Below are 14,138 nucleotides of genomic sequence, written 5' to 3'. Positions count from 1 at the left end.
AATATATTCAGCATTTAAATCTTCCTGGCTTCTATCATTATAACCATAGATACTACCACTTTAACATAAATAAATAAACTGTTCATCTGTCAGCATGGAAAACAAACCATGGACACTGTTATAACAAACCTGGGGTTTTTGTGTGTGAGTGAAAAGCAAAAGCAGCCATGTAAATCTCTTATTATATATATATACATATATATATATATATATATGCGTGTGTGTGTGTGTGTATAAAGAATGATTTGAAGTGCACTTTCTATTTGGTTTGAAACTGTACCTGTTTTTATCTTTTGAGTTGGTAATGCTAAATAAACAAAAGATAATATGAATTATTATTAAAGTGAGCCTGGAATTTTGAGCTGTTAATAGATTCTGAAGCAGGTTCCCATCCCATGAAATTGCTTTATATGAAAGTTATTTAACTTTAAAAATTAATGAAGTATATGATGAAAGGGACTGGACACAGAGATGCTTTGCATTCATATGACACTTTGGTGTTTACAAAACACCTTCACATCCATAGCATTTATTTTCTACAATAACCCTGCGAGGTAGGAATGGCTATGTTCCTTTTCTGTGTTAGGAAACTGATAACTCACAAGGATTATTAACTGAAATGCACAAGGATGCAGAGCTAATAAACAGCTCAGTCTCAAGTCTCCTGATTCTCAGTTTTAAGTTCTAAGTTTCTTTGAAGCATAGTTTCATTTAGTGCTTTCCTAAGAAAGTTAGACAAAGCATACTAAAGGAGGTTTCAGAGAAGGGAAATTAAAACCAAATACATCCCTCACCTCCCATAAAAAGAATATCTGGCATAACAAAAATCAGAACACTTAGAACTCAACCTAAACAAACACGTAAGGAAGTATATTACACAAATTTAGTGATATTTAGGGAAATAGTTCTATATAGTTAAAACCAGAATTCACAAGCACAGATTTTATGGTAAAGATTTTTTGGCCATCCTGAGGCCCAAGGTGAATTTTAATTAAAATACATTAAAAACTATGGGGGGGTTAACTACAGAGTTATCATATAATCCAGCAATTCCACTTCTAGGTATATACCCAAGAGAAATGAAAACTTATGCACAATTGTTCATAGCAGAGTTATTCATAATAGCCAAAAGTGAAACAACCAAATATCCATCAACTGATTCAAGGATAACAAAATGTGCTATAGCCATATTACAGAATATTATTCAGTCATGAAAATAAGGAAGTACTGATACATACTACAGCATGATGGGCCTTTAAAACATGATACTAAGTGAAGGAAGACAGAAACACACAAAGTCACATGACTTTTACAGGCAGACCTTGCTTCATTGCACTTAACCAATATTGTGTTTTTCTACGAATTGAATCAGGTTTGTGGCCACCCTGAATAAAGCGAGCCTATCAGTGCCATTTTTCCAATAACATTTGCTCAATTCAGGTCTCTGTGTTACATTCTGGTAATTTTCACAATATTACACACTTGTCATATTAGTGTATTTGTTATGGTGATCTGTGATCAGCGATCTTTGATGTTACTACTACAACCTGCTAAAAGCTCAGATAATGGTTAGCATTTTTTTGCAATAAAATATTTTTTAAATGAGGCATGTACTTTTCTTGGATATAATGCACACATAACAGACTGCAGTATAGTTTAAACACAACTTTTATATATACTGGTAAACCAAAAAACTCCTGTGACTGGCTGTATTGCAATACTGACTTTACTGCAGTGGTCTGAAATAGAACATGCAATATCTCCAAGGTCTGTCTGTATATAAAATGCCCAGGATAGACAAATCCATAGAGACAGAGATACTAACCACTACTGATCAGTGGTTACCAGAGGAAGGGGAGAAGGGGAAATTGGGAAGGTACAGGGTTTCTTCAGGGAGTGATGGAGATGTTCTAACATTAGTTGGTGGTGATGGCTGCAAAACTCTATGAATATACTAAAACCACTGTGGTTGATGTTATGTAAAATCTACCTCAGTAAAACTTTAAAAAAAAAAACAAGGAATATTAAAGTCTACCTGTCCCCTAGTACCCACCCCCATGAGAAATAATTTTTTTCAACCCCCATATAATTTTACTTTTCTAACTGCACTCACCCCTTTGTACTTTGCATTAAAATTACTGGTGTGCACATAGTCTATCTCCTGTTAGATTGTGACCTCCAAAAGAACAAGCTGTGTCTCTTTTCCCTTCACAGACCAAAGGCACAGTTTGCCAATGCACTGAACACCCACAATAAGTGAGCTCCCAGCCAGGAACTGGGGACAGGCATCACGAACGAGCCCTGTCCTTCAAGATTTAACCATCAGCCATCCGTGACAGGCTTGCAGACAAATACAGTAAGCCAGTAAACTTTTCCAAGCATCAAGGCAATGGCCTTAATGTGCAGGTGGGGGGGCGGGGGAGGTCACACAAAGTGGAGCGTGGTCAGTTCTACTCGGAATGGAAATCTAAAGAATTTCCACAGTGAGGAGAACACGCAGAGAGCACTTTCTCCACTGGTGACATTTCAGTATCCAGTTTTTCCGAGTCATTTTTAAGAAATCATTATTTCAACTAAATCGATAGATTCCCACACTGTAAATCAACTATACTCCAATCAAAATTAAAAATAAAATGATAGGTCCCAAGAAAAAAGTATAAAGAGAAAAAGAACAGGAAATGTTAAATATCTAACATGACATTTGTGCTAGTCTTTCCAAATAGCTAGTCATTGAATACTTTTTTTTTTTTTAAGATTCTCATCCATCATCACACCTTTAAAGTCTGTTCCTACTGCTCCCTAAGTGAGCTTTCTTCTCCAACCACGCTTTCAACCTCGAATGCAACTGCAGCAGGAGCTTTGAGGGTCATCAACTCGGACAGCCACCGCCCCTGAGCCCACCGAGGTGGGGGTTACTCCTCTCCACCTTAGCGCCCCCTGAAACGATGGGCGGCGGGGTAAGACGGACTCACTTGAGTTTCTTGAAGGCTTCCTGGCCCCCGGCCACGTAGTTGCCCCCGCTCTGGATCTGGTCTAGCTTCCAGATGCGGTGCCCGGTCCGCGGGGTGTAGATGTTCCGAACCGCTCCGAAGGGCGCCTGGACGCCGCACGTCACCTCCTTGAGGAAGACGTCGAAGCTGGACACCTTCTTCTCGTGGAAGACGACGCGGCGGCCCGTGAAGAAGGGGTCCCCGTTGCGGTACACCAGCACGCTCTTCACGACCGGCTGCGACAGGTGCCCGGACCTGGCACTGGTGCGGCTCATCTTCCCCTCGGGACGCCCGCGCGGCTCGCTTCTCCGGGGGGAGGCACCGCGGCTGCCCCAGCGGCCTCACCGCACACGCGCGGCGCGGGGTCGCGTCCTGAAACAAACGCGAAACAGACAAGCCCACGGGCGACCGCGAAGCACCCGCGTGCGCCCGGCGTCCACCGGGCGGAGACCCTGCCGCTGCAGGACTCACCGGGCACGTTCAAGTAGTTCACCCGAGTCTGCACCACCAATCAGACCTCTGCCGTGCGCGCGCGCACCTGTTTCTCTCGCTACCGGCGGAATCAAGGTGTAACCACCTCTGCACCGGAGCTGCGCCAGGGGCGGGAAACAGGCAGACTGCGTGCGCCCGGGTGGGAGAGAGGTGGGAACGCACAACACATGCACCAACTATATAATTATAAATATGCTGAAACTTCTTTCCTGGCTCCCACTTCTCAACCTCCTGTTTGTTCCCGAAATCAAGTAATTAGGGTTTGGGCTGAAGCTGCCCAGCTTTTTCTTCGCTGGGAGATAAATGCCTAAAGTGCACTGGGAGAGGAGAGTCGAGCGTCCGAGACCCCTCGCCCCCGCCCCTCCCGCAGCCAAGACCTGCACCGCCCCCAGCGAAGCTCCCGTGGGCATCCTTTGAACACTGCGAACAGGAGCGCGCAATCAAGTCCCAAGGTGGGGTGGCGGGGAGGGGGGGGTCCCCGGGAGGCGCCCGCGGCCCGGGTACCTACCGACACTGGAGGGCGGGGAGGGGGTGGGGTGGAGCGGGGGCACGGCGCTGCGGCTCGGCTGGCACCGCGGTGAACTCGCCGGGGGCCGCGCGTCGCTCCTGCTGTTCCTCCCGCAGCCGTTGCCTCTGCGGGCCTCCCTCATCCCAGGGGGAACGGAGTTGTTATTTCCCGCCGTTTCCATAGTAACTGCAGCCCCGCGCAGGGAGCGGAGTCGGCGAAGTAGGCCTGGCGCGCTCGCGGATCTCTTGGGCTTTGCCCCGGGCGTCCGGCAGCGACTCGAGAAAGTGAGTGTTTTAGGGGGAAGAAGGGGCAGCCCGGGTCGCAGTATCAAGTAGCCACTCTATAAACGGACGCCTGTTGGGTGCCTGGCGCTGCGCTAGAAGTTGGGGGATACAGCGGTGTAGAGAAAAAAAACCTAGCATTTTTGAGTCCCTACCCTATGCGTGTGTAGTTTTATAGCAAGAAAAAGAGCCTACATCCATGCTGTTTGTGTAGATCGGATCCCTGTATGGGTAAGAGTCGGACACAACTGAGCAACTGAACTGAACTGGTGGGTTAAGAAGTGCCTGGGACCGGGAGGCTGGGGGCTGGGGTGAGAACTTTGGTAAAGGGGTGCTTTGTCCAGGCTACTCTGGGACATATATATTGTGGAACAAGAAAATGTTCTTTAAAAAGGTGAAATCTTCCAGCTCGTCTCTGCCAATGTTCCCCTATTCCTCCTAAGACGTCAGTACTATGTGTCACGTGCAGATATCATTACACGCCGTACCTAATTCATCATCTATGAATAAAAATTATGGTCAAAATAACTACCATTAATTGAACACTTTATCATGTGCATTGTGTGAGGCGCTTTAGATAGATCATCTAATGTTCAGAGCCTTCAGAGGTAAACATTCTTCCCTCCGATGAGGAAACAGAAGTAGAGAAGCCTCAGGTCACATGGGAAAATTCAAACCCAGCTTTCTGTGATCCAAGGACCACTTTAACCACCATGACATACCATCTGAGAGATGAATGTATGAGACATTGCAATCTGGGGCAGAAGCGTTTTTAAGTAAAGTTACTTAATACATCAATGCCTTGAAAGTTCACAGTTTTCAAAAGACCAAAGAGAAGAGAAGAATACAGAGGGAAAATAGAGGAAGGAAATTTTGTGAGCTGATTGTGAAGAATACAGGTTCGACTTCCCTGGTGGGCCAGTGGTTAAGAATCTGCCTGCCAATGCAGGGGGCACAGGGTTTGATCCCTGCTCCGGGAAGATTCCACCGGCCACTGGCCGGCTGGGGCTGGGCACTACAACTACCAAGCCCATACTCTAGAGATGGACAGCCACAACTAAAGAAAGCCCGTGGGCAACAACAGAGACCTAGGGCAGCCAAATAAATAATTTAAAAAAACAAACAAAAAAAAGGATTATTAAGAATACACAGGTTGAGAGGAAAATATCAGTGAAGATGGGCTGCCAAACGGTAAATAGGACAGAAAATCAGTTTGGGGAGGGGAGAATGGCAGCATATCTAGCACCCCACCAGACCACCTAAACCTCCCTACTCCCATACCCATACCAGCCCAGAGCAAAATAAAAACACATGGCCTCTTGCTCAAAAGTTCAAACTTCAAGATGGCGGCAGCAGTACAATAAACTAAGCACGAGGATCTTCCAGGCGTGAACCTTGTCGCCAGCCCAGGAGGCATCTGGATTCTAATGCCTCCCCCAACGGTATCTCTAGCCCAGGTTTGTCAGTACCTCTTGAGCCCAGACTCATTTATCCAGTTGCCTCTTAGACAGTGATATGGTGATAAATGTTTAACTACTGGTTTGCAGAGTGGGGAAGGCCTTGATTCACAACATTTGCCAACTTTTGTAATTTCAGTAGGACAAACCAGGCCAATTTCCAGCTCCCATCTGACATCCCTGGAGGCATGAGTTGTGTAGTCACAGGTATGGCATTTCCTCCATACAGATGCAATAGACATCTAACGAAAGGAAAGGAAAGAGAAAGTGAAATCTCTCAGTCGTGTCCAACTCTGCGACCCCATGGACTGTAGCCTACCAGGCTCCTGTGCCCATGGAATTTTCCAGGCAAGAATACTGGAGTGGGTTGCCATTTCCTTCTCCAGGGGATCTTCCTGACCCAGGAGACAAACCCAGGTCTCCTGCACTGCAGGCAGACACTTTACCATCTGAGCCACCTGGGAAGCCCAATAGACATCTAACCTCAGAGATAATAGTAAAATGGAGGTGGTGATGAGTTTTGAGTCATTATTATCTTTGTTTTTAAAATTTATTTCATTGTACACTTATGTAATTTAATTTTTAATAATGACCGTGTTTAAAATTCCTGGAAATTTAACAGTTGAGTCTTGCAAGTCAGTAGAAGGTGGTTCTCAGCCCATCCTTTCTCCTAGACAACATCCTTAGACCATCAGAAAGGCAGTATGGACTCAGAATGCTCACAGGAGCTCACATTTTCCTCAAAATCTCTTTTCCTAAGATCCTTATCTCCATGAATGGACCCCCCATCTACCCCATTTGTTCAAAACTGGAACATTCACATGAGTAAATAGGCTAATTCTTATTTAGAAGGAAGGAAGAGATGGAAGGAAGGGGGCGGGGTGGGGGAGGAAAGTAAGAGAAGGAGGAGGAACTGGGAAGGAGGCGGAAGAGGAAGATTTGGAGTGTTTGGGCATGCATGCTAAGTCACTTCAGCCCTAACTGACTCTGCATCCTCCTGGACTGTAGCCTGCCAGGCTCCTCTGTCCATGGGATTCTCCAGGCAAGAATACTGGAGTGGGTTGGCATGCCCTCCTCTAGGGGATCTTCCTGACCCGGGGATCGAACCCGTGTCTCCTATGTCTCCTGCATTGGCAGATGGGCTCTTTACCGCCACCTGGGAAGGAGTGTTTGTGGGCATTCAGCAAAGAAGAGATGAATGGGTGGGGCCTCCCAGGGGAGATGAGTCTTGAGGTGGGCCATGAAGAATTGACTGGATGTGATACAGTGAAGAGTTGGAAAGGAAGTTAAAGGAATCTTCATGAGGAAAAGAAGAGAAGCAAGGACAGTATGGGAAGTGAGCCAGGGAAGAATCCAAAGGGCAGATAGTTGTCTCTGACCCAGGCCTGGCCCAGGAGATGGTGGGTGGGGAGGCCTGTGTCTACTGGGGGAGGCTGGGGTGAAGGTCTGGAGAAGGAAATGGCAACCCACTCCAGTATTCTTGCCTGGAGAATCCCATGGACAGAGGAGCCTGGCAGGCTACAGTCCATGGGGTCACAAGGAGTCAGACACGACTGAGCAACTAAGCAGGGGGTGAAGGTCAGTGATGCTGAGTCCCAGCAGAGAGGGCCCCAGACGCCAGGAGAAATCAGAGGCTGCCAGAGGAGGCCCAGCCTGTGGTGGCCAGTGTCCGCTCTGAGGAGTGTCAGAGCCTCCTGAGTTCCTGAGCCATCTCGAGGAATCCAGGTTCTATGCTCCTGTTTTGTCGGGAACGGCCCACAGTGATTGGAGAGACCCCCGCTGTTCATCGTCTCGCGCTGAACTTTGTGGCATCTGGGATTCCCTAAGGATAAGGAGGATGTGGGCTTCCACTGCCTTCACACCGTGGTCCTGCGCCTGGGCTGGGACGTCCCTGAAGCTTCCCTCCCTGTGGGCTGAGGTTAGAAACCCTGCAAACCATATGCCCAGAGGCCCCATTAGAGTGTGCAGGAGAGCTGGGAGTATGGCTGCACCCCAGGAGGGACCTACGGAGGCTCCCTCCAGCTGAGGGCCCTGTGAGTCAGGGTTCCTCATAGCGTGACAAGCACCCCAGCATGCTACCTGGGTGAGGGGAACAGGTCACCCGGGAGTGGGCTCGGGGTACAATCCTACTTTGCACATCTCTAGGGACAAGAGGTGCTCTCTAAGACAGAGGATAACATACAATAAATAAAGATATAAGTACTGCCATTTTCTCTGCACGGACTGCTTAGGTACCCGGTTTTTAAGTATGGTTGTGTTTTCCTTTTTTAATAGAGGAAAGGATGTTGCTCGGTTCTTTCTTCTTTTTAATTTTTTTATGTGTGGCCATGCTGGGCCTTCATTGCTGCATGGGCTTTTCTCTAGTTTAGGCAAGTAGGGGCTGATATTCGTTGCAGTGTGCGGGCTTCTTACTGTGGTGGCTTCCCTGGCTGCAGATCACAGGCTCTGGGGTGCGCAGGCCAGTAGTTGCCACACGTGGGGTCAGTAGTTTCAGCTCCCAGGCTCTTAGCCAGGCTCAATAGCTGTGTTGCATGGGCTTAGTTGTGCCACAGAGAGGGAGAAGAAGAGGATGGCAGAGGATGAGGTGTTCGGATGGCATCACCAACTTGATGGACATGAGTTTGAGTAAGCTCCAGGAGTTGGTGATGGACAGGGAAGCCTGGAGTGCTACAGTCCATGGGGTTGCAAAGAGTTGGACATGACTGAGCGACTGAACTGAACTGAAGGGGCTTAGTTGCTCCATGGCATCTTCCCAGATCAGGGATCGAACCCGTGTCTCCTGCATTGGCAGGTGGATACTTTACCACTGAGCCATGTTCCCCTCATTAGAAAGACCTTCTCTGATAGCCTTATGTGAAGTATCCGTTAGTCACTGTAGGTCACAGCACACCTTCTGTTTCCCGTTTGTAGCACTTGCCCTTCTGCAGAATGTTCAGGAGAGTGGACCATTGTCAGATCTCTGACTGCTCTATATGAAGTACTTAGAACAGTGCCTGGCATAGAGTTGAGCAGATGAATATTGTGTGTGTGTGTGTGTGTGTGTGTGTGTGTGTGTGTGTGTGTGTGTGTGTGTGTGTGTGTGTGTGTGTGTGTGTGTGAAAAGAGAAAAGGCAGTAGGAAAGAGAAAGGAAGGGAGCGAGAGGGGAGGAGGTGGCAGGGAAAGGAAGGTGTCCTAGCTCAGGTCTCCACTGTGTTCCCTACAGGGATTCACATATGTCTGAGTGCGTCTGGTTGGACCCACCAGGAATGTATCATTAGGAAAAACTAAGGCGTCACTTGAAAATAAATTCATCCTAAAGTAAAAGACTGTAAGAGAAGTCAACCCCGTAACAAAGGCTAGATCATGGGAGAGGGGCAATCTGAAGTTTAGCATCTCATCTGCCAGATTCCAGTCCCCATGTGCTCGTTACAGGGAATTGGATGTGGCTATCAACAAAACTTGACACCAGTATTTCACTATAAATTCTATAAAGCATTGAGCACAAACAGCTCTTCTTTTATGCTGTCTGCAAAATGTAACGTGGAAAGGAGATGGAGAAGGCATGCTCGGGCGGGGAGCAGAGTCACCTTGGCAGTGTCTCCCTGGACCCTGTGGGCTGTAACCTAGCATCCAAGGCGCTGGGACCTGGCAAGAGACAGCATCACCCCGTAGAGGTGATGGTACCCAGGTGGCAGTACCTGGCTTCCCAAGCAGTAGAGGCCTCAGTAGGAAAGAATACCAAAAGGAAGGAGCTCCAGCAGGGAATGAGGGCCATGCAGAGACTGGACATGCTTAGAACTCACTCCCTAGGAACTCCTTAAAGTAACTGGGGGAAGTTTCAGGGGGACAGTTATGGGGCTGCACATGTATGTTTCATAGGAAGCAGGAGCTTGCCAAACTCTGCCTTTATCATCTTGACCAGTTTCACCCCCTGGCCTGATACGACCTTAGAAAATATAGGGGTTTGAGACCCTGAAACTGAGGGAGAGAGGCACAGGCAAAAAAATTAATAGAACCTGGTACTGCTGAAAAAGGCAAGAGAGTAACTGTTTTAAATTTCCGTGTGGGATTTTTTTTTAAGATAAGTGAAAGTTGCTCAGTCATGTCTGAAGCTTTGCAACCCCATGGACTATACCTTCTGTGGAATTCTCCAGGCCACAATACTGGAGTGGGTAGTCTTTCCCTTCTCCAGGGGATCTTCCCAACCCAGGGATCAAAGATAAACAACTCTCTATTAGAGAGTTTCATGTGAAGATTCTGAGATGCAGATCACATCTGCTTTATGATTGCTTCACACACGCCACTTCTGGAGATCTCATTCTAAGGGGTATGATTAATGAGATTCTTTGGCCAATAAGGCCACTTGTAAACTACAGAAATCCTCAGAGGGATTCATCAATGCCCTGTATGCCTTCTGGAGGCGTTTAACTAGCCACCTGGAGGATTTCCCTGTCTCTGGACAATTATTTCACAGCAAAGAAGAAAAAAATCGCGTGAGGTTTCCAACCAGTCAAATTCACTGGAGTCAATAAACATGTCCGATTTAGGAAAGACTTGTATCCATTTCACAGGGATGGTCTCAAGATGGATTTTAGCTTGCTTCACTGAAAATGCCAATATATTTCAAAGTAGATTGGTTGTATGGTTTTATTTATACATGATACTTAAAACCTGGTTTTGAATCTTGGCTCCATCACTTAGTAGCTATGTCATCAGGGCTCTGTTACTTTACTTTTCTAAGTCTTAGTTTCCTCATCTATAAAATGAACAACCAAACACTACTCACACAGTATTAAAAGAGATCATGATTAATCCATAGTGTTTACAGAAGTGTCTGATACATTGTGTCCAACTCTTTGAGACCCCACGGACTGTGGCCTGCCAGGCTTCTCTGTCTATGGGATTGTCCAGGAAAGAATACTGGAGTGGATTGCCATTCCATTCTCCAGAGGAACTTCCCAACCCAGGGATCAAACCCTGGTCTCCTGCATCACATGCAGTTTCTTTACTGTTTGAGCTACAGGGAAGACACATAGTATGCACCAAATAAATATCTCATTTTTTTTTAAGATAAATCTTTCTTCTTCTCATGTGCAAATGAGTGTGGACAATTTTAGCTACCACACATACAAAGTTTGGCCAGACTCAGTGTAATATAACAGTCAAGTCAGTGGTGCTAGTGGTAAAGAACCCCGCCTGCCAATGCAGGAGACATAAGAGATGCAGGTTCGATCCCTGGGGCAGGAAGATCCCCTGGAGTAGTATATGGCAACCCACTCCAGTATCCTTGTCCGGAGAATCTCATGGGCTGGTGGGCTGCAGTCCATAGGGTCACAAAGAGTCAGACACAAGTGAAGCGACTTAGCGTATATGCAGTAGAATATAACAGACCAGAGAGAAACAGTCCTGCTTAGGGTTTAGTCTCAAGGCCACTTGCATCACTACCCCAAGATGGATAGTATCAGCGCCCAGCCCAGATCCTCTCAGATCCCTGTGACCCCGTGAGTCCTACCACTGACTTCTATGTGCCACACCTGTGACTCCTTCGCAGGCAGCCTTGGGCTCCTGGAGAAGCAGCATTTGGACTGTTGAGAGCTGGAATGCCTGAGAGTTTACCCTTGCCCACTCCCACCTCCATCTGTCACCTACCACCACCCCACACATACCCTTAACCTGTGACCGACCCGTGCAAGAATATGAAAGCCCACCTCCCTTGCTTTAGGTCGGGTTAACCCTAAAGCATAAAGTACACTTCACAGCTCCCCTGTGGAATCAAGTTGGAGCCACTCTCAGTGGGATATTGCCTGAAATTCCACCCTTACCTGGCTTCTTACCAGTTACTTTAAATAGCCCATTCTGCCCATTCTGACTCTCTAATCTCCTGACCTGGACCTTAGCTGCCTAATGCATTCATTCATTCATTATCAAATACTAGCTCAGAACCTACTCCGGGCAAAGCTCTGTTTCTCATTTATGTAGTCAATATTCTGTCCTTTCTACACCTTCTGTGCGCTAATTTCCTCTTCTTCAAAGTATTCCAGACACATTGGGTCAGGACTCACCCTAATGATAATTACCTCTTTTGTTGTTCTGCTCTTTAGTCACTAAGTCATGAGCGACCCTCATTCACCCCCATGGACTGTAGCCTGCCAATCTCCAGTCCATGCGATTTCCCAGGCAAGAATATTTGAGTGGGTTGCCATTTCCTTCTCCAGGGGATCGTCCCAATCCAGGGATCTTGAACCCAGGTCTCCTGCATTGGCAGACAGATTCTGAGCCACCAGGGAAGCCCCAATTATCTCTTTAAAGATCTCCAAATAGAGTCACATTCTGAGGGAATGGGGCTTAGGCCTTCAATATATGACTTTCTAAGGAAGTATACAATTACGCTCATAACGTACATCATTTGTAATTCAAGTAGTGCTAGTTCTAGCAAATCATCACTCTATTTTACACATTGTTCTAAAGAACGACTAGTTCACATCTGTTGGGCTTTCCAGGTGGCGCTAGTGGTAAAGAACCTACTTGCCATTGCTGCAGACGTAAAAGACGTGGGTTCGATCCCTGGGTTGGAAAGATTCCCTTGGAGGAAGACACAGCAACCCACTCCAGTATTCTTGCCTAGAGAATACCAAGGACAGAGAAGCCTGGCAGGCTATAGTCCATAGAGTCGCAGAGTCGGACACGACTGAAGTGATTTAGCACACACAGGTCATGGTTTAAACTCAAACTGAGTTTAAAGCTGATGATGAATGGAAAACACTAACCATCAAATGTGTCAACAAGCCTTTAAATACTAGTTCAGCAGCTGAGGCACCAGTGAGGGATACGGCACAATTGGAACTACAGTGATTTCCAATTCATCCAGTCAAGTCATTACCAAATTTACTCACACTTTGATTTGTTTCCATGTATCTGATGGCAATATACATCATTTGTATCATCGATTTGTTTTGTTCTTATACACTAGAGCTTCTGGAAACTGAAGAACGAAGTACCACGCTATTTTACAGAAAACCAGAACCCCCTTGAGACTTGATCAGTTATGACAACTGAGGACGAGAGCAAAGAGCAAATCCTTTTGAAAGGATTTCTGCCTCAGTGGGAGGTGTAAGAAGCTGCTAGCCTGACTTTGCTTGCCTGCAGGACAGCTGGAAGCAGATGTAATGTTGATACTTTCAAGTAATTGCACTTACAACACAATCTACTCTCTTCTGCAAGGAGTCTGTTGTGATACTTTGATTCTTAGACTAGAAAAGCTGTTTAAACAAAGTACTTTCCCTTCCATGGTGATTTAACTGTCCAACTATGGGGAGAAAAATAAAGCTTTCACAAACCTAGGTAACTTAAGCTCAAAATCCTTTCAACACTTCAGGCAATTCTCCATTCCCTTCACCTTAAATGATTTTTGTCACTCTCAACAGGAGCAAGACTCCCTTTGACGCGGAGTTAATAAAAATTGTTAACTCATTTTCTTCAGCTTGATGCTACAAATCAGCAAATAGTTTAAGAATGGTTTCACTATGCCAAACTAAGTCTGTTTTTCTATCTCCCAGTCCTCAGTTATCTATATGCATAATCATGAAGTAACTGGGTATAACTATCTTACTTACATAAGTCAGGAGCGATATTTTAAAAATAAATTTGTGTGTGTGCTAAGTCGCTTCAATCGTGTCCAACTCTCTGTGACTCCATGGACTGTAGCCCATCAGGTTCCTCCGTCTGTGGGATTCTCCAGGCAAGAATCCTAGAGTGGGTTGTCATGCCCTCCTCCAGGGGGTCTTCCCCACCTGTGCCTCTTAGGTCTCTTATATTGGCAGGCCAGTTCTTTAGCACTAACACCACGTGGGAACCCCAAAATAAACAAATTCAAATATAAAGAAATTTAAAATAAGCATATTTATATTTGAATATAAAGAAATAAATTAAAAATAAATAAAGCCAAACTTAGCAATCAGTTAATATCTTCCCCCAGACTCCCACACTGCAAAGAATTCAAAGTACTCTGGCCTCTGACTAGCTTACTGCCTCTCCAAGTTATTATTAGATTTCATTAAAGTGAAAAGTAGAATAATGCTCACCTAAGTTTGATTTCTTCTTGTTGGTGGTCAACCATGCTAATCCTTTCGTAACTCAGATTTGGAGCAATAGAACAATGAAAGTCGGTTAGTTCTGTCTCCAACATTCCAGGGGTTTCTTTCATGTTTTCACACTACTAACGGACTACATTTCTCCACAGATTGTAATTCTACACAAACTCAGAACAGTTCTCTTTTCTTTCCTTTTTTTTCATAGCAAAATGAGAATCACTGTCCTTTAACACCAACAAGTGAGCTTCAGTGGCAAAGTGCCTGCCTCCCTCGTCATTAAAAGGTTACTGCTGGGGAAATCTTAGATGTCTAGTTTGAACTAACAACTTTTTCAGTATTT

General features: G+C 45.9%; 2 protein-coding genes across 2 annotated transcripts in view; both read right to left on the bottom strand.

Annotated features, from left to right (window-relative positions):
• DCDC2 (doublecortin domain containing 2) overlaps positions 1–12,249 on the bottom strand; it is a 149,833-nt gene extending 137,584 nt beyond the window's left edge. The window contains exons 1-2 of the mRNA XM_043908394.1: positions 12,234–12,249; positions 2,973–3,362 (exon numbers count right to left, since the gene is read on the bottom strand). Coding sequence (XP_043764329.1) covers positions 2,973–3,265 — 293 coding nt within the window. The 5' untranslated portion in view covers positions 3,266–3,362; positions 12,234–12,249. The remainder of the gene's footprint in view (positions 1–2,972; positions 3,363–12,233) is intronic.
• On the bottom strand, positions 3,485–13,971 carry LOC122697538 (retinoic acid receptor RXR-beta-like). Its single transcript, XM_043908395.1, has 2 exons — positions 13,790–13,971; positions 3,485–4,265 (listed from the first exon to the last, which is right to left on the bottom strand). The coding sequence occupies exons 1-2, from the start codon at positions 13,909–13,911 to the stop codon at positions 3,923–3,925; spliced, it is 465 nt and encodes a 154-aa protein (XP_043764330.1). The 5' UTR covers positions 13,912–13,971; the 3' UTR covers positions 3,485–3,922.
• Between the last annotated feature and the right edge of the window lie 167 nt (positions 13,972–14,138).

The sequence above is a fragment of the Cervus elaphus genome, chromosome 7 (assembly GCF_910594005.1).
Source record: "Cervus elaphus chromosome 7, mCerEla1.1, whole genome shotgun sequence".
Lineage (NCBI taxonomy): Eukaryota > Metazoa > Chordata > Mammalia > Artiodactyla > Cervidae > Cervus > Cervus elaphus.
Note: the sequence above shows the minus strand (reverse complement) of the source record. Positions and strands in the feature narration are given on the sequence as shown.